At 42.8% G+C, this 19,140-nt stretch overlaps 2 protein-coding genes across 4 annotated transcripts; one reads left to right on the top strand and one right to left on the bottom strand.

Moving 5' to 3' along the window:
• Window positions 1-6,224: 6,224 nt before the first annotated feature.
• khdc4 (KH domain containing 4, pre-mRNA splicing factor) lies at window positions 6,225-13,363 on the top strand. 3 transcript variants are annotated; one of them, XR_011602339.1, is made up of 14 exons: window positions 6,225-6,376; window positions 6,823-7,006; window positions 7,396-7,524; window positions 7,620-7,699; window positions 7,804-7,856; window positions 7,987-8,162; window positions 8,928-9,139; window positions 9,269-9,329; window positions 9,767-9,827; window positions 10,312-10,616; window positions 10,745-10,888; window positions 11,478-11,559; window positions 11,663-11,748; window positions 12,961-13,363. XR_011602339.1 is itself a non-coding variant. In XM_070966078.1 (14 exons), the coding sequence occupies exons 1-14, from the start codon at window positions 6,348-6,350 to the stop codon at window positions 13,185-13,187; spliced, it is 1,857 nt and encodes a 618-aa protein (XP_070822179.1). In that variant the 5' UTR covers window positions 6,225-6,347; the 3' UTR covers window positions 13,188-13,363. The 3 variants fall into 3 exon arrangements, 2 of the variants coding, with proteins under 2 accessions (XP_070822179.1, XP_070822180.1); XM_070966078.1 differs by having other exon boundaries at window positions 11,450-11,559; XM_070966079.1 differs by lacking the exon at window positions 12,961-13,363 and having other exon boundaries at window positions 11,663-11,797.
• A 79-nt stretch (window positions 13,364-13,442) lies between these two features.
• Window positions 13,443-17,713, bottom strand: LOC139333577 (NADH dehydrogenase [ubiquinone] flavoprotein 1, mitochondrial-like). Its single transcript, XM_070966080.1, has 10 exons — window positions 17,499-17,713; window positions 16,487-16,569; window positions 16,123-16,293; window positions 15,801-15,984; window positions 15,537-15,726; window positions 15,197-15,409; window positions 14,938-15,104; window positions 14,758-14,839; window positions 14,380-14,525; window positions 13,443-14,233 (listed from the first exon to the last, which is right to left on the bottom strand). The coding sequence occupies exons 1-10, from the start codon at window positions 17,580-17,582 to the stop codon at window positions 14,138-14,140; spliced, it is 1,416 nt and encodes a 471-aa protein (XP_070822181.1). The 5' UTR covers window positions 17,583-17,713; the 3' UTR covers window positions 13,443-14,137.
• Between the last annotated feature and the right edge of the window lie 1,427 nt (window positions 17,714-19,140).

Consider the following 19,140-nt stretch of genomic DNA (forward strand, 5'->3'; position numbering starts at 1 on the left):
GGTGTCCTTGAGACATAGGGGTTTCAGATGCTGACCATGTGATTGTAAGGTCCCTGGTTCAAGTCTGGCAGGGGACAATTACTGCATGTCATTTCCCATCTCTCCCCTTATTTCCGTTTTCGTGTCTGCTCTGTACAGCCTACTTCTAACAAGGACAAAAAGGTCTTAATCTAATCAATCACATCTTGCAGAAATCTAACTCAGAACAACACTGGCTCAGTGGAACTTACAGGAGATGTAATAGCTCAGCAATTACATTTAATTCAGCTTAAATCTACTTAAATTTAATTCTGTTTGCATAGACTTACTTTCTAAAACTAACAGCATGTGTATATCTGTGCTGATGGATGTGAACATTCTGAATAATATTCCAGACAGAATTTTGATGTGAAGCAGGCAGAGAGCAGATCAAAAAGTGGCACTGATTCTGTCTCAAGTGACATATCTCAATAATGGTGTTTTTCTTTGTCCACCCAAATCACACACAAGGAGCCATTAAGCTCTATTAAGTGCGGTTAACTGTGTTTTGACTAGACATTCAGTAACTTATTTGAGAACATAATCCCCAGGTAATTGCTTATTTGAGTGATTAAATGCAATGTAAAATGAAACTGGAATTATACGAGGACAGCGAGCTTAGAGTATGGGTTTATTTATTTGCGCATAAAGTGCATACATGTAGGAACGTTAACTGAGGAAAAGAAAACCTGAGGGCTTCAGGAGAAGCCACGAAGCACCACAGGGCTTTACTGCATTGGTAATACCAACAGGTTGAAGAGACACATACCCAAAGCATTTGTCAAGGGAGCGCGTGTCTCTCTGCACGGTGACGCCATTACTTCTGAGGCTGTAGGGCCCTTCTGTGGTCTATGCAGCCTACCATGTGTTTCCATTTACCTGGCTCGCCTACCTCTGAGCATAACGTTCCCACTGCAGTTATTACCCAGAGCCCTGTGCGGTCACACCACAGGGGGCGCTTCTGTTGTGAAGTTAATGCAATATCCATCCACCTTCCACAGACAGCTGTGGCCCTCTCAGCACATTTGTCCATTTAGATGGAATTTCTTGCAGACCAAGAGTCAGCTACATATACATTTAAAATCATGAGCCCTCATATGAGACTTGGTGATTTTTGGACCCCTGGCTCATACCAAAACGACAGAAGATTGAGGGTGCAGCTTGTGTAAAGATGAAACCCGTCCAAAAAAGACACTCAGCAGCAGTGTGGATATTAAAGCACGGACAGCTTGTTCAATTTTCTGAGTCTGCATAGTGGACAGGTTTTAGGTGTCTGCATATTCTAAAACTCAATATATCAGATGATTAAGTCCTCCCTGAGGTCTGCGGGGATGACTGAGTGTTTGATAAACTTTAAATACATGGTGTTTGGTCAACCCAACCAAATGGATGGAAAATATTGTCTCAGTTGGCAGGCTGGCTGATCTATAAACTTTGTGTTGTTTGTGTTGGTAGTTGCCAGCACTGGCCGACTCACTCCAATCATAACTTTTGTCCTCCTGCGCAACAGAAGCTTTTGATTTCATCCTGAGGTTGCAGGCAGTGTCCTCCTCTCTTGTCCACGGGGGAAAATGCACAGACGAATGTTTTCTTTTGAGAGCGCCGCTCCATTCTACCTGAGGATTTCATAAATCCAGCACATGTCCGTTTCCTGGAACCACCAAGCATCTTTCCATCCCAGCACCCCTCGCCCCGCCTACCAGGCACTCCTGTTGACCAGTGTTTGAGGCGGCTGCAGGTGCCCCTCCCCTGGGCAGCCCCCTCAGGAAAGCATCCCGCTGTGTAGACGAGACGAGGCCACAGCCCGCGCCAAATTCACGCTGTGAGGAGCATAAGAGGCTCCCATTCTCTCCAGACATACACAAAAAAGATTCCCTTCACACTCCTCCTCCGCCTGCCCTCCACTAAAATTCAATCTTCCCATCTGTTTTCCCTCTCTCAATCACTTTTTGTCCCTTCTACACTTTCTGCCTTGCCTGCACTTTCATTTCTCTGCGTGGTCTCACCTTATGACATTTAACAGTTTCACTGCAGGTTTTTGCATTATGGATAACAAGATGCAATCAAATGTCCCAGAATTAACCTCAACTTCCAGCTTTCAACATCTGTAACATTACGGCAGCATAAATCAAACACACTAACTCAAGTTTCACGATACCCGCACATGTAGAGACAACACAGTATTAAAAAAAACTGTGTGTAATTCCTGGTTTGACAGCAAACACTGAAACCAAGGAGCTCACAGTGTTTCTTTGTTCAGCCCATGGCCACCCCACCATGAGGCGCCCTCCTCCCCATCACGTCCCCTGTCTTCACACCTCTGCGTCAGCCACCAGGATCAGGCGAGACCCAGGCTTGCGTACCTTGAAGGCCGGAGGTTACATCAACCGACATACACATTACGGTTCACACTTGGGCTCTTACTAGCAAAGACAGTAAATATGGCACGTCTGCCCCTCTCACTCCTTCTCCCTCTCGCTGCGTTTCACCATGTCTCTGTTCTCCCCCGCCTCCTCCTATGCGAGGCACACTGCCCGTAAACAGTCATCCCTGTCAACTCAGGCGTCAAGGACCCATGACCTCTGACCTTCTGACACTTCACTCATCTGAACCCCATGGTTAGTCCATGACACTGTTCCATATCAGAAAAGCCTGTGTAGCTTATAATGACTTACAATGAAATGATTTGTAGATTACTTGATGAACAGAAAATTAATTTGTAACTATTGCCTTAAAAGTATGTTAATAATTTCTGTTATTTTTCAAGCAAATATGCCAAACAGCACCTGGTTCAAGATCCTCATGTGTAAAGGCTTGCAGCTTTTTTTAGTCTTGTGCGACTACAGACAGAATATTTTAGATATTTTAGAGTTCTGGACTCAGACAAACATTTAAACCCATGAAAGAATGTTAATGGACATTTTTCAAAAAGTAAGAAATTCTTAATCAAATAAGCAGGAACATAATCTGCAGATTCATCAACTAATGAAAATCATTGTTTGCTTTGTAGATGAATAATAATTAATAAAATTAATAATAGACTTTTTAAGGTGTCATGGCTTCCCAGGGGACAACCTGTTTCAATGTGTAAAAGATGCATTTCAGACAAAGGAATGTTCTAACTACTGAAGTTATGGCCTTAAATATAAATCGGTTCAGACACACCATCTCCTTGAGTGAAGGTTGAAGAGTGAACGCTGTTTAGGTCACAGTTAGCGTTAGAGTGCCACCTGCAGGTGAAGTATTAGAACAATGACTTCATATTTGAAACTAAATTACTCACCACTCCAATCCCTGCCAGTAATACATCACAGTTCTCCTTTCCTGTTCCTCACAGCTTCACACTGGCAATAAAGAAAAAAGAATCCCCTCTTTAAGAAATTACAGTTTTCAATTCAATGTGTAGCAAACAGCACTCAATCCAGCTCTCATACGTAGCATCGTGTCTTCATCACCTCGAAGCAACAAAGCACAGAAGAAGGATGGCACTGGATTTTACTTATTAACATTAAACATAATTGTCAGATATCGCTCCATTGTTCAGGCTCATGATTATATTGCTGTGAGCTGTACCATATGTGTTCACAGGTGGCAGCAATGAGTCTTGGCTATTCTCGTTCCTCTTTCCTCATATTGGAGAGCAACACTAGGCTGAACATCACAATGGAAGGCGATGCTGTAGAGTTTCATCCTCTCTGATAGACAACACAACAAATACAAAGAGCTTTGTCTCACAATCCGAGAATGACGAAGCTTTGTTACAGTAACTTTGTGGAAATCATTCATTCAAAATGATCATTATTGTTAACTGTCCAAATATTCACAGTTTTTCTTTGCCTCCTCTCAGTTGCCTACTTTAAGAAAGCTCTGTGTAGACCTCATTGTTCTGCAACAAGCATTCATCATGTATGTACAAAGTTAGTCATTTAAGTCATTGCTGTCGTGGTACAAACATAATTCTGTGAACTTTCATCAGCAGTGGGCTAATAATGGCTTTAAAACGTCTGCACGTTACACAACATTTTCTTCCTCTTGTCTGTTTTTGAACTGACTGAACCTCCAGCTCAGGTGGCTCAGTAACTGACCCATCCCAGTAACAATGTCCCCAGAGGGGAGGACACCTCCCGTCCTGATGGCTCAACACGGCAGAACATGCTCTGTTAACCCAGCAAAACGTCTGTAAAAGAAATACTATTTAATTCCACTGTGAGTACCAAGCTTTTAATGTCAAAGGTTTAAGGCCAATCTAAATTTATACAATCAGTTTTCAGCTTGTCAGCCCTTGAATCAAGAGTTTAGGATGATCAATGTGAACAGTGATGGAAATAGTATAATTCAAAGTCCTATGAAACTGCTGCACTGTGACTTCATCATTACTGTATTGGTGATCATTAAAACTACTTTTATCTAAAACAATTAAATGAAACTCATTAAAATGTCTGATGTATAAAACATACTGAGTAGCTTTTAGAAAGAAAACCATGGTTGAATGTGATCTTTATGACTAAAAAGTGCAAGGAAGACAAGGTTCAAGCATTTCAAACATCAAATATACAATTTCAAAAAAGTTCTTGAGCACCAGAAAGTCTCAGGTGATCAAAAACCAGAGAGTCCTGCATACTGCCCTTCAGGGGATTCGTTAGGGTTTCCTTTCACATCAAAAGGTGAAATATGTCAAATTGTAAAAATTAAGTTTAAAAAAGTGATGCTGATAACGCTTCACTGAAAATGGCACCACAGTTGTAAAATGAAAATTTTCTGTCAGTTTAAAATGTTTTATTGCATGCAGGCCTTCTCTGAAGTGCTGTACAAGAACTGAAAATAACACATTATCTCTACTCTTGAATTATAAACAAATTAGAATTAACATCAGTCCTGATAAATGAGCATGAAGAAAACCAGTGTTGTGACTGAAATCTAACACCTTTAAAGACAAGCCATTTCCTCTTACGCACACATGACAGACCTTGATCCTAATCAAACTCAAGAAAGCAGACTTTCACAGACTGTTTTCAACACCCTGCAAAACAGAACAAAAGAAATTCAACTAGGGCTGCTGGTTGTTCAATCTATTGATCCATGTTGCCCCCACACAGTGTTCTCGCCTTCCACAGTAATCTGCACCTCCTGGCCATGTCCCTGTGCTCCTGGGTGGTCAGTAACTGAACACCTGTACCTGACTCTGAGTAACCCAGTACATCAGAACAGTCTGGGAGCTGGCAGGCATGAGGCGGTGGTCTGTTGTTGAACAGGATGCTGGATGTTGGTCTCATCCTTCACTGGCAACAAGGCCGAAAGGACCAAACAGGGCCTTCAGCGTGGGCCTGGCTGTCATCACAGTGAATCTACAGCTCTGTCATCCTTCAACCAAGTTCAGTTTGAAAGCTTAAGAAGTTAGTTTGTAATCTATTTGCAAAAGAGCTTTGACAGGTCAAAAGACAATTAAAGCCACCAAGTCACATTAAAATGCTGTGACCAGGTTTGCATAAACATTAAATATATAGGCCTTGTTTGAATTTGTCATATTGATCATTTAAATAGTTTTGTGTTTGACTTTCTAGTGTTACAACTATGTTAATGAGCTAAACTTTCCATAAATACATCTATCTTCCTATCTTCCATGCTATTCATGATTATACTATGAAAAGAGCAGAAAGACATAGTTACCTTCTAAAGAGATTTTTTAAAAGTTGTGTCAGATAAAGAAATTGTGTTGCCTATATTAAGTACAAATCAGATACTGAGTCATATTTCATTGTTTGGGATTACTGTAAAACCTTAAAATGGTCAATTTAGCTAAATGTTATCTTCTATTTGTTTGCATTTAATGAGTGACACAAAGGGTAAAACAAAAATCCTGACACATGATTTATAAGTTATATGAGCAGCTATAGGAAATAAAGTGATTGCTCACACTTACCTGGACTAAATTCCCTGGACTGTTTGGTCATGAAACATGTGCTGCTGCTGCTGCTGCTGCTGCTGCTGCTGCTGCTCAAGTCTTTTTCATTCACTGGAAACTTTGATATCTCCTCCGGAGAAACTCACTCGAAGGGGACACGGAGGAGTTTAAAGGCGGGACAGGTGAGGTAAGATAAGAGCATCACACCTGGACCTTTTGGAAGTGCATAAGAAATATGTGCTGATATCTGCCGCCCCCTGGTGATAGCATTACAAACAACATTAACCGGAGGCGGAAACGGTGAGGTGCTTGGTGGAGGCTACTAGCAGTTAACCCAGCCTGCTAAATTGGCTGTGCTGGAACCAAGGGAGAGTTTTTCGCATTTATTTTTGCATTAAGAGGAAAACTTCCGTTTGACAGGACATTGATGTCATTTTGCGGAACCCAAAACGGCGGGTGAGTGTGTCAAAACGGGTTGTTTTTCTATTTTTCTGTGGTATTTGATCCGCCGTTGAGATGCTAGCCGGCTCGCTAGCTTAACATTAGCTTGTTTATGTAACCATGTTTATGGTTGTCGGGCGCACTGGTTCATACCAGTAGTCCTTTAGATACATTTTTTGCAAGATAATTTAACAATGCTTTCAGTTTAACAGTGTACCCGTACTTGTGTACGCGTGAATGATCACTAACAACATTAGAGGGAAGAAGTGAGGCCTAGAATCCAGGGTCTCACTTCTTGATCCATTTCCAAAACATCAGCGATACTGTAGCTCGTCAGTGGCAGGTGTTGTAAAGGAAGCTTAGATTATACCATCAAAAATCAAAGTTCAGGTTAGCTCAACAGCGCTTTCTTTTCCACAGTCATTAATTTAGCTTCCTGTCTTGTTTCCCTGACCTCCCAGCCGCCGCAGCAAATGGGATCAGCCCGGCCCCGGCTCTGCCCCTGGTGGGATGGGGGAGGCTGAAGCTGCACCCACCGGGGCTCTGGATGCCGCAGCTGCCGTGGCTGCCAAGATTAATGCAATGTTGGTAGCCAAGGGCAAACTCAAACCCTCGCAGATAGGCACCCCGGGACCACCTGATAAGGTAATAAGGAGCATTAGATTATATGCCTCGTTAGTAAATTTGGCAACCATGTGGAGCCACAACAATGACTGTTAATGCTGTTGTAGCTATCTGTTTAACATCTGTGGTTGTACTAGGCCTGTGTGAGCAGAGTTTCAGATCAGTCAGTGGGGCTGTTGTATGGCAGCACTGCATCGACAGGTTTATTACATCAGTGTAATGAACCTAAGGATACACCATGAAAGCAGATATTATACATATTGCCTACCCCTGCTGATGAGGTCAAACAATAAATATATTGTCTTGTTGTGTTTCTGGTGAGTCTGGGTGAATTCTGACTCCACAGTTTCTTTTTAATGTAATCAAAAAACATTTCCAGTCAGTCTTTGTCTCTTTCCCCTCTCCCTCAGGCTGTAGGTGTAGGGAAGCCTCCGGTGCCAGCAAAAGCCAAGGATGACCTGGTCGTAGCTGAGGTTGAGATCAATGACGTGCCCATCACCTGTCGGAACCTCCTGACACGCGGACAAATGCAGGATGAGGTCAGTAGCAATATGGATAATTGCATCTTACATAATTAAGTTTGTGGCTAGCTTTGTGGAGCACTCATCGATGTGCGCTCTTGGTTTGTCTGCAGATCAGTAAAGTGAGCGGCGCTGCGGTCTCAACCAGGGGGCGTTACATGACAGCAGAGGAGAAGGGCAAAGCGCTTCCAGGGTGACTTCTCTTGGCTCTTATTTTTTGTAACTGATCATAAAACCTTGTCAACTTGCAGTTTAGTTATTTTGTACTAATGCAACCCCTCTGCTGCTTCCACGCAGGGATCGACCTCTGTATCTACACGTCCAAGGACAGACTAGAGAGCTTGTCGACAGTCAGTACTTCATATTTATCTTTTTTTTTTCCTTTTATCCTTTTTCATAACTGACTTTTCAGTCATTTAGGAATGTCTGTCTTCATATATGATGCAAAGAGACTAAAGCTTTCTTTGCCTCGATCTCCAGGGGCAGTTAATAGAATCAAGGAGATCATCACCAACGGTGTGGTGAAGGCTGCAACTGCCTCATCATCTTCATCCTTCTCCCCGAGTGGAGCTTCAGTCACAATTTACCAGCAGCACAACCCCCCTCCTCCCTCACTGCCCCCCATGACCCATCACAAACCACACTTTCAGTCTGGGGTAAGACAGTCTTCTTTTGTGTTTTTACATCTCATGAACTAAGATGTTACTGCCATGAAAAGTTTAGTGTTACTCCTTTAAATGTTTGTAGGTCATTTTTATTGCCAAGAGCAGACAAACTTTAAAGTCCATGAGACCGTTTTGCTTTGACTTGTACCACAGTTGTCAGTTTGATTGTGTTTTGATTGATTTTGCTATTGCTTGAATGTAGTTTAAAGCATGTACTGTTTTGAGATTGTGAGGAGTAAGCTCAGTCACATGTCAATGTTAAATACAACTCTGATTCTGTAAAAAGTTGGGCTGCTGTTTAAAACATAAAACAGAACTTTATCATGTGCTAATCCTTTTTGACATATTCTCAATTGAAAACGGTAGAAAGACAATATATTTAAAGTTTTACCTCATCAGCTGCTTATTCTGAATTTGATGCAGCAGTATATTTCAAACAAGTTGGGACAGGAGCAACTAAAGACTGTGATATGTTAACATTGTACACAATGTCCCAGCTTTTTTGGAATCAAGATTGTATTAAAGAGCCTTGAACACTTTATCAAAGGAGTCCATCGCATTACCAGGCAACGCCGCTGTAATATGAAGATCAAGACACATTCATCAATGAGTCTCACTTCAGGATTTGGAGTGTTGTAGTAACTGGTCATAGATATGTTCAAACCAACATGGTCCTTGTGACAGTAAAGCTGATGGTTGTTTTTACCGGCAGTAACGTAGTTAAGCATTGCCTTTATGTTGTCTTTCCTTTCTCAGATGCATTATGTTCAAGATAAAGTCTTTGTGGGCCTGGAGCACGCTATCCCAGGCTTTGTGGTCAAAGAGCGGGTTGAGGGCCCTGGCTGTTCGTACCTACAGCACATCCAGGCTGAGACTGGCGCCAAAGTCTTCCTTAGAGGAAAGGGATCGGGCTGTTTAGAGCCTGCCTCTGGACGAGAGGCCTTTGAACCCATGTGCATCTACATCAGGTGGGCGTTGTCCCCGCGACTTAATAAAGATTAAGAATGTTTGCTTGTCAAAGATGATTGCTGCTTGCGCAACTATCTTTGCAGCATTGTGGTCTCACTAGAACTAATCGCAGTCTGCTCTCTCTCCAGTCATCCTAAACCAGAAGGGCTTGCAGCAGCAAAAACCTTGTGTGAGAACTTGCTTCAGACAGTGAGTATTTTCCCGTTGCTGTGAATTGATAAACCATGATACCATATCCAGGTCTGTTTTCCTGGATTGCTAACCAGCACCAGCTGACCACAGCTGCTCGCGGTACAGGCCGTAGTTATTGCGACTGTTTGGAAATTTTGGCAAATGTCTGAAGTATCTCTGTGTGGTTGTGTTGCTATCAAACTGTCGATGGTGGTGTGTCTTCAGTATCTGCAGTTTTAGATTGCAGGTTTGAATGGCATTTGCTTTAGCTGCTTTCTGCAGAAATACAACAAACAGGTTAAAGCTGTTCATACAGTATTTTCTTCCACAACACGGTGATGTGTTACATTTCTGTTTTTATTACTGTCTTAATGTAATTATCTGTAAGAGTAGATATTCATGTTTTAGTCTCTTGAACCACTAATGAGCCTTACGTACAATGTTTCTGTCTCCAGGTCCATGCAGAGTATTCTCGTTTCCTCAATCAAATGAGCACAATGATGCCAACACAACAAGGTACAGTATAGCTGATTGTCTCTCAGTGGTTTAGATTTATGACTTGATTTCTTATAAAAAATAAAACCAAATGTGATCATTTGCCAATCCCTGTTAACATAAACTCAATTAAAAACAGTACAAGGATAGTATATTTAATGTTTCACCTCATCAGCTTCATTGATTTTTGTAAATATCTGCCTATTCTGAATTTGATGCTGCAACATGTTTCAAACAAGTTGGACAGGAGCAACTAGGGACTGAGAAAGTTGTGGAACAGGTGATAGTATCATGATTGGGTATGAAAGGGGCATCCTGGAAAGGCTCAGTCATTCACAAGCAATGATGGAGCGAGGTTCACCCCTTTGTGAACACATGATTGTGTCAAGGATATTAGAACATGGGCTCAGGAACACTTAGTAAAACTGTTGGTAAACACAGTTTGTTTGTTTGTTGGTGTATGTAGGTTTGACAAACCTTGACTTGATCTGTTTCCCTCCTCCAGGTTTTGCACAGCCTCCCGTGGTCAATGGGATGCCTCCACAGCCTCCTTACTACCCCCCTGCTGGATACCAGCCAGGCTACCCCATGCCTGTACCACCACCTCAGCCACAACCTGTCCCTCTACCTTACACTGTCCCACCTCCTATACCTCCCACAGCACCTGCAGGTGTGCCTCCTCAGTATTCCCTTCCCCCCGCCAGCGCCCCTGCTCCTGCTCCTGCTCCTGTTCCCGTTCCAGCTCCAGCTCTTGCCCCTGCACCTGCACCTGCTCCTGCTCCTGCTCCTGCTCCAGGCACCATGCCACAGGTAAGACAAAGCCATCAAATGTTCATTTTATGTAATAATATAAATTGTACCGCCTCCCTCCGCTGTCTCAGCCACGTGTGTATAGCTTTCAAATCACTGATACTTATCGTGTTTTTCCTTCTCTGCAGACTCTTCCACCTGTACCGTTTCCTCCATCAGCTGCAGCCCCGCCCAAAGCTCCACCTCCTGCTGCCCCAGCCAACGCACCACAGAAAAGACGCTTCACAGAGGAGGTCCCAGATGAGAGGAACAGCGGCCTACTTGGATACCAGGTGATAAACAGCTCTTCCAAGTTCACAGCCCCTCGTCATCCTCTTCTGGTTTTTATTTTTCACCCTTTTCTGCACCTCGGACGCCCTTGTTAGTTTATTTTTAGCCCTTCATTGGTTTCTCTACGCTTTAACCTGCATAAAATGCTAATGTATGTATGTGCGTCTGTTTGTTGAGTCACTTAGTTCCATCAGCCAATCACATGCAGTCTCTGTTACTTCACCGTCTGTGATTTGAGTATGACCGTGTCATCTTTCCTTTCTTCAGATGTTGTGTGCTTTGGTTGAGACAGCATGGCTTGGTGTGTCCTGTTTTTGTTTTTTTTTTTCTTTTGGTAACATGGAGTTTCAGAGAAAGGTGTTATTAATGCTGATCAGATTTAAGTATCTTTCATAGTGGCTGGAAAAAGTGTCAGTGTGGTAGACAGACTTGTGGTAAGCGATTCACAGTGACAGATTTTTTTCTCTTTGGTGTTGGTAGAGTTATTAGTCATAGCAAAGTGTCAGGACAGGGTTTAGTCGAGGATGTCTGCTAATCGGGCCTGTGTGTTTTTCTGCTCATAGCATGGACCCATTCATATGACTAATTTAGGTGCAGGCTTCCCAGTGGTCAGCCCGGAGGCTACAGGACCCCCACCACCAAGTTCCTCTGGCCCACCGTGTGAGAGGGACAGGTACACAGACTTTTGGTAGATTATATTAATGGCAAATTAATTCATAGTGTGCAAGGGTCAGTAGGCTTTGTTAACTGACACCATTTCATTCTATGTTCTGCAGTAGGCAGCTAATGCCTCCACCTCCGTTGCCTGTGAATGGAGTGAGACCCAAGATGGAGGAGAGAAGGGCACCGCAAGGCCCCGTGGGTAAGGGCATTATCCTGTGGATTGACAAAATCCCTGTCGAAATCCAAAATCCACAGTTCCCGACTGTGGACTGCGACCTTTGTAAGGTCAGCTATTCACAGCCTCAATGTAGAACTGCGAACTGAGTGAAATGTAAATCCTCCCCGTCCACCAGACTGTGTCTGAGTTCAGTGGTTTTACTTGAGAGTGTTACGTTAAGCCCCAGCAGATGTGCCACATAGTTGGCCTAAATGGCTTTTATTTCTTTGGATTTGAATCCTCGTTTTTATAGCAGATTGGGTAAATGCAGTGTTACACACACTTGCACTCAGCCTCAAACTGGCCCCTATGCTTCTTACAGGATTCTGCTGCTGTGACTAGAAATCTCCACAGAGATGAAGCTATGACTCAGCATCTTTTACGCATTGTAGGGCTGTACTGAAGCATCCGCTTTTTTTTTTTTGCCTATTCATTTTTTTGAAGATAAAGATTAGCTTCCCCTGATATAATTATTGTACCACTTGTAGAATTAGATTCCATAGAATTAGATTCCAGTGGTGGCTGCATAGGCTCGTTCAAAATTATTAAACGACGACATGCATTTATGTTGAATTAGCTGACAAGTTATATGCATGGATGAAGTTGACTTAATAAAAAAGACTAACTCATTTAGTCCAATGAAGCACTTACATTTGGTACAGCCCTCGTGCATTGTTCAATCTTTGTAAAGAAGTCTGATAAGTCGAGTCCACCTTACCGTCCCCTTCTGATGACATCATCAGCCTGGGGTGTCTAATATTCTTGCTTTCCTCACTAATGAGAATCTCTCCTGTTTTTGTGTTTTTCTCTTTTTCTCTGTGTTTTTCTTCTCTTCCATGTATCTCTGGGGTGATGCTGGATTCTGATTGGGGGTGGGGCACGACTCGTCCTGTGACGCCGTCCTTCCACTCGATTGGACGGCCCTAACACTGTCGCTCCCCACCAACCAATGGCTGCTTTTCGAATGGCTGCCCCCTCCTCTACTCCGCTGACAAACTATGATTTGAATCTATTAACTATTTGTTTCTCCCAAAATGTTTTTTGGAATATTAACTCTCACCCGTCTTATCGAAACTTTGCTGCTGTTGTTTTTGGTGTGTCTTTTTTTTCTCTCTTCCCTTATTTTTCTCCCTCCCTCCCCCCAAATGTGCACCTCTTCCTCTCTTCTGTGTACTTCCCCTCTTCTTCTTTCAGATCCTGCAGCAAAGAGATTGAAAACTGGTTTGGTGGCGTACACCGGAGACTCCTCTGATGAAGAGGAAGACCACTCAACCTCCAAAGCCTCAGGGCCAGGTAACCCTGGGGCAGTTCCCCCTACCTCCACCTCCTCAGGCTGGACACAGGGCTATCGCTGCCCTCCTCCACCACCCCCTCGTGCTAAAACACAGTCGCAGTCTATGCCTTTCTGGATGGCACCCTGAAACAGGAAAAATCTAAACTCCCTCAGTGATTTGTGCCGAGTCTTACGGGATGTTCACCCAAACTGAGCCTGTCTTTTTCCATCACTCATCACCCGTTCATCACATGGATTATTTTAGTACTTGGGTCCAAATGGACATACCAGTGTTTTGGAAAACTCGGGGGGGTGTCGCACATTATAGTTTGAAGATGAACATTTGCAGGACTGATATTCCAAACTATTTTGTGGGTGTATATAGATGGTCAGATGAGCAATATTCTGCCTCAAGTTTTATTTGAAATGGGATAAAAACACATGCCAGGTGAAGTGTTTGAATATAGTGTCTGTAAAAACTATCACAAGGCAGTTATGTTGTACATCACTGACTACTTTTCATTTTATCCCTAATACAGCTCTTCCTACTTTGTCACCCCCTTTTCTTTCCCTTTTCCCTGTCCAAGTCGCTGACACCATCCTTTTCTATTCTGTTTTTTTGTAAAGACCATGTTGGACTAACATGTAGTAAAATTATTGAATTTATTTCATGCTTTTATGAAATAAATAAACTTAATTTATTGCCGTGTTTGAGCTTGTGATTCCTTGTTATGCGTATTTTCCCCCATTAAAGTCCATGCTGCCACACTTGGCAAAGAGATCGCTACAAACCAAGTTGGCTACATCTGCCAGTTAGCTGTCAACAGTCCCGCCTGCCAAAGTAAATGGTGGATTAAAGTGATTTACTGCAGAATTGATATTACAACAACAGGCTACTTATCATCCATAAAGAATGCAGTGTTGCAGTGATGATAACTTCAAACTTGGAAAACATTTATTTTAAGCAGTACAACAGCATTCTTAATAAGAATAAATATCACATTTAGAAACTATGTTAAAGTGATCGACACAAAGCAGCAGAGCATAATGACTAAATTTTGCGAAGGACTGAATGTTAAAATGGGCATCTGCACAGTTTCAGATCATCTCAATCTCTGGCTCTCTTGGAGGGTTCTTCTTGTTATACTGAGCGATGCGGCTCTCCATGATTGGCCGGAAGTGGCGGATCAGTCCCTGTCGGTTAAAAAAAGTGATCGTTAAGATGTAAATTAGTACTTGTTTGAACTTGCAGGCTCAGTCAGGGTTTCATTAACAGCTTTGTTTTTCTGTTTTTTTTTTTTTACTGGTTGAAAAAAATTAAAAAACTCCAGAGCTCTCACCTGCACGGGCCAGGCAGCTCCGTCCCCCAGGGCGCAGATGGTGTGTCCCTCTATCTGCTTGCTTAGCTCCCAGATCATGTCGATCTCTGAAACGGCTGCCTCTCCTCGAACAAACCTCCACATCATTTTATCCATCCAGTCAACTCCTGAGGGAGAGAAAAGGTGAATACAACAGAGAAGTATTCCCACCACTGCTTCATATAGTATGTAGTAATCTGTGGGTCATAAAAACCTTAAGGGAGGCACTTGGCTTTATTCATGATGATTTATTTTTCTATTCTACTGGTGTCAACACCTCCGTCTATTTAAGAGAGAAAGGGCCTCAGAGTACAGAGACAGTGTTGGTAGTAAGAAGTGATGCATTCTGCAGTTCTTTACCCTCTCTGCAGGGGGTGCACTGGCCACAGCTCTCATGTTTGTAGAACTCAACCAAACGTGCGATGGCTCGAATCACATCAGTCTGGAGGAAAAATACAGTTCTCAGATTATCTTTCCGGGTTAGTTGTCACTGAAGGCATAGTGTGTGTTGTTATGCACATTGTTCATAGATCTCTTTACCGATTTATCCAAAACTATGATGGCAGCAGTTCCCAGTGCAGTCTCTGCACGGACCAGGTCATCAAAATCCATCAAAACATCATCGCACACGTGGCGAGGGATGATGGGAGTGGAGGACCCTCCTGGGATCACTCCTAATAGATTGTCCCAACCTCCCCTCACTCCTCCTGCACCAATCACACAAGAGGAGAGAGGAAGTCATGTCAGCATCTCAAAGAGTAAATCTGCATCAACACAGAGGTGGACTGTAAACACACACCTGCGTGTCTCTCTATTAGCTCCCTCAGAGGAATAGACATCTCTTCCTCCACTGTGCACGGTGTGTTCACATGACCAGAGATGTTGAACAGCTTCGTCCCAGAGTTCCTCTCCCTCCCAAAGCTGGCAAACCAAGCTCCGCCTCGACGACAGATCGCAGGTGCCACAGCAACTGTCTCCACGTTGGACACCGTCGTTGGGCATCCAAACACCCCTTCAGGGAGAGAGAGAGAAAAGCAGCACTCCACTTCAGGACTGTAATTACAACATAACCCTATTTTGCAGTTTCTTAAACCATAATTAACCCCAGTGGAAACCAGATCTAGGAGCTTTTACCTCACCTATGTCTGCAGGGAACGGCGGCTTGAGTCGGGGTTTCCCTTGTTTGCCCTCTAGAGACTCGATGAGGGCCGTCTCCTCCCCACAGATGTAGGCTCCAGCTCCCCGCATCACAAACACATCAAAGTCATACCCCGAGCCACAGGCATTCTTCCCTATCAGTCCTGCTTTGTATGCCTCATTAATGGCCACCTGTTTGAAGAGACAAGACGTAAAGCATGCAGCTTCTCTGGACTGATGAGCCATGAATCTGCACCTCTGTGTACCTGTAGATTTGATGACTCATTGTAAAACTCTCCTCTGATGTAGATGTACGCAGCACGAGCGCCCATGGCTCTCCCAGCGACCAGACAGCCTTCTATTAGCTTATGAGGGTCATGACGCATTATCTCGCGGTCTTTACATGTCCCCGGCTCACCCTCATCAGCATTCACCACCAGGTACTTGGGCCTAAAACACAGAAAAGAGGAAAACACATAATGCACCGCTACATCAGCAGAGTGGCATTACTGGTGTGGACGGTGACGGATGCTTCGAGCGTCTCTGACAAGTCAGATCTCGATCCTTTCTTTTCCTTCGTGTTCCCACCTGCCGTCGCTGGGCTTGTTCATGAAGCTCCACTTCATGCCAGTGGGGAAGCCTGCTCCTCCCCTGCCTCGAAGCCCTGAGACTTTCACCTCATTTAGGATCCAGTCTGATCCCTTCAGTATGATCTCTTTGGTCTTGTACCAGTCTCCTCGTCTGAGGGCTCCCGTGAGTCTGGAAGGAAGTATTTGTATTAGTGCTGAGCAACATGCAAAGTTAATCATATTACATTTGACAGATGTGATATGAGTTAAGATTTTAGTGGGAATGGTAATTTTTGCATTTCATAATCACAGAAAATATTTTTTATAAATGTAAAAGTGATGGTGTGCTTCATTCATAATGTCATGTTGTTATATGTTTTTACCTCCAGTCATGGCGGCCATATAAGTTGGTAAATATCCGGTCTTCATCACTTAGAGGGCCAAATTTGGTCTTTTTTGGCTTCACCTGGTGACAGATAGGAAGATAGAGAAAAGTGTTACTGACAAAGTGGCCTGTGTGATAACATCAGTGCAAAGATGGATGCATGAAAATTAGAGATGCCATCACTTAAGGGCTGCAACAGAGGATTCTTTCCATTATTGATTTATCTACCAATTATGTTTGTGATTAATCACCTGATGGTTAATTTCCCCCAGTCCAAGGTGACATCTTCAAATGGCTTTTTTGTACAACCAATAGTCCAAAGCCAAAAGACATTAAGTATAGTTTTATTTCCATCAAAGAAAACATCAAATCCTCACATCCAAGAAGCTGGAACCAGGAAATATTTGTCACTTTTGTTTGAAAAAAAAAAAAAAAAAGACCAAAGCAATTGTTGATTATCAAAGTTGGCAAATAATTTTCTGTTGAAAACTAGGCTGCGTTGTATGAAAAATCACTTCAACACATACAGTATGGAGAAGGCCTCACATATGTTTTACATGCCAATATGTGGATTTTATGTCTGAGCTTGGAAATGGAAGTCCTTACTTTATATGCGAGTAAACACTGATTTCTGTCCAAATTTTTTGAGAAACTGAACTTTGTATATATTTATTCAAGTTTCATGCTTCTGAAAAAACAGCTGTTTCAATTCCAGTGGTTTGAAAATTACCATCATATGTTAAACAAACTGTAACTAATACGTAGGACTAATTGGTAGGCTTATATTCTGCAGTATAACGAAAATATATTAGTCCACAATACATTTTAAGACATTTTCATTAAAATTAAAAAATCTCTTCAATAGTTTAAAACTCTTTTACACTTAATCTTATCTTTATGTATCTAGTATCGTTGTCAAATACAGCAATATGCAATGTTCAAATGTTTAAGCCCAAAGACAAAGTCATCCGCAGTAGCTCATTGCTACCAGCCAGCAGCCACCAGCCTACCTGCGGCCGTGCTGCGGTGCTGTAGGTCAGACGCGGAGTGACCTGACGCACCGCAGCGCTCCACAGCATCCGCCCGTGCAGCATCCTGCAGGAGCCCGAGCACCTCAGATTGTTTCGCACCCTAAAGCTGCTCCTGCCGGCCTCCGTTTGACTCCTCAGTCAATCAAATCGATTTCTGAAACCTCTGCTGTTAATGGTGTGGGCCTGCTGCTTCAGCTTAATTAAACTAAGAGGATTAACGAACTACGTCACATCCTATCCCGGTTTCCCATGCGGCGCCCGACAGGTACCCTAAGCACGTGCGCATGCATAATTAGGCGGTCAGTATCAGGGCCACGTTAGAGGCGCGATCACTGCCTGATTTACAGGGATATAAATGGATTATTAATGTGAAAATAACCATTACATGTGCCTAAGGTCCGTATTAGCCCCTGACGTGGAAACAATGCTCAATTTGACAACAGGCCTTTCCCAGCAGTCAGTTCGTGTCATCGCAGCAGAAAAGTGATATTAACAACTTTAAGCTGACTGTTTCATTCAGGTGTGCCAGTAAGCCTTGACAGTGTGACAGTGAACCAGCATGAACAATAACAGGACGCTGAAACTGAAGCAACTAAATGGAATTAAGCCATCAATACAGTTATGATTCACACCTGTGCTTTTCCTGCTGTGACATGTCACAATGTCTGGACCATTTTTTTCAACTCAATCATATTAGTCCTTTAATGGCAAAGACCATGACCACGCCTCTTCATTTGCACTTAAACTGAGAAAAAAGGTTTAAGGTTCAGAGAGTGACAGTGGGATATGTGGGGTAAGTGAGCAGGCCAAAGAGCTAAGAAGTCATTTAAGGTGCTTTAAAAAAAATTCAGCTCTGTATTCTCCTTCAAGATACTTGCTTAACTACTTTCAAGGAGGGCTGGCAGTAATTGAGATTGATGTAATCAAAGGTTTATGTTAAAGGCTGCTGCTTGTCATTATCTGACCAATAGAGCTTGACAAATAAATCACTGGGTTGATATGAACAATATGACCTAATCACAGTGTCTCCATTATATAGTTTGTCCACCAGAGAGCACAGGTTAGTTTTCTTATTAAAACTGTATGTTTAGACTGATATTCTGGATATTTTTAACTCTCAAATATGGACATCAGCCTCAAAAAAAATCCAGTATCGATCCAGCTCTACTTACTAAAGCCCTTAAAGAGCCATTTTTGTAATAGAAATCAACAACAGAAACACAGAGAACAGCAAGCTTAGAGACCTTTATTTATTTTCTTTACATTAACTGAAACAAATGATGGGAAAATGAATTCATATCTCTGAGAAGGTTCCACTAAAAACTGAAAGACAAAAATGTATCCCTGATAGCGGGGTCTCTGCTCAGACTGGACCCCATGTCCCTTCACCAAAGCCAAGAAAACAAACAGCTCACATAGAAACACACACTTCACAGCTGGCATCAGTTAACCCTCATTCATTCACAAAGCTCTGACTGGGAACACCAACACCCTTCATGAACAGGACCAACTGTCATACTGCTTTTCCAGTAGGACTGGTTCCAGTAAGGCCAGTAGTTTACTTTCATCACTGCTATTTCCCTGTTTTATTTCACAATAGGTTTAATTCATTTGGTCAAAT

The sequence above is a fragment of the Chaetodon trifascialis genome, chromosome 7, assembly GCF_039877785.1.
Source record: "Chaetodon trifascialis isolate fChaTrf1 chromosome 7, fChaTrf1.hap1, whole genome shotgun sequence".
Taxonomy (NCBI): domain Eukaryota; kingdom Metazoa; phylum Chordata; class Actinopteri; order Chaetodontiformes; family Chaetodontidae; genus Chaetodon; species Chaetodon trifascialis.

Bases quoted from the DNA above. Each gene is read 5' to 3' on its own strand.
- khdc4 (XM_070966078.1), top strand. From the start codon at position 6,348: ATGTCATTTTGCGGAACCCAAAACGGCGG. The intron at 8,163-8,927 runs GTAAGACAGTCT...TTCCTTTCTCAG, and splicing joins AACCACACTTTCAGTCTGGG to ATGCATTATGTTCAAGATAA. The intron at 9,330-9,766 runs GTGAGTATTTTC...TTCTGTCTCCAG, and splicing joins GTGAGAACTTGCTTCAGACA to GTCCATGCAGAGTATTCTCG.
- LOC139333577 (XM_070966080.1), bottom strand. From the start codon at position 17,582: ATGCTGCACGGGCGGATGCTGTGGAGCGCTGCGGTGCGTCAGGTCACT. The intron at 16,294-16,486 runs GTAAAAACATAT...ACTTCCTTCCAG, and splicing joins TATGGCCGCCATGACTGGAG to ACTCACGGGAGCCCTCAGAC. The intron at 15,985-16,122 runs GTGGGAACACGA...TCTGTGTTTTAG, and splicing joins AACAAGCCCAGCGACGGCAG to GCCCAAGTACCTGGTGGTGA.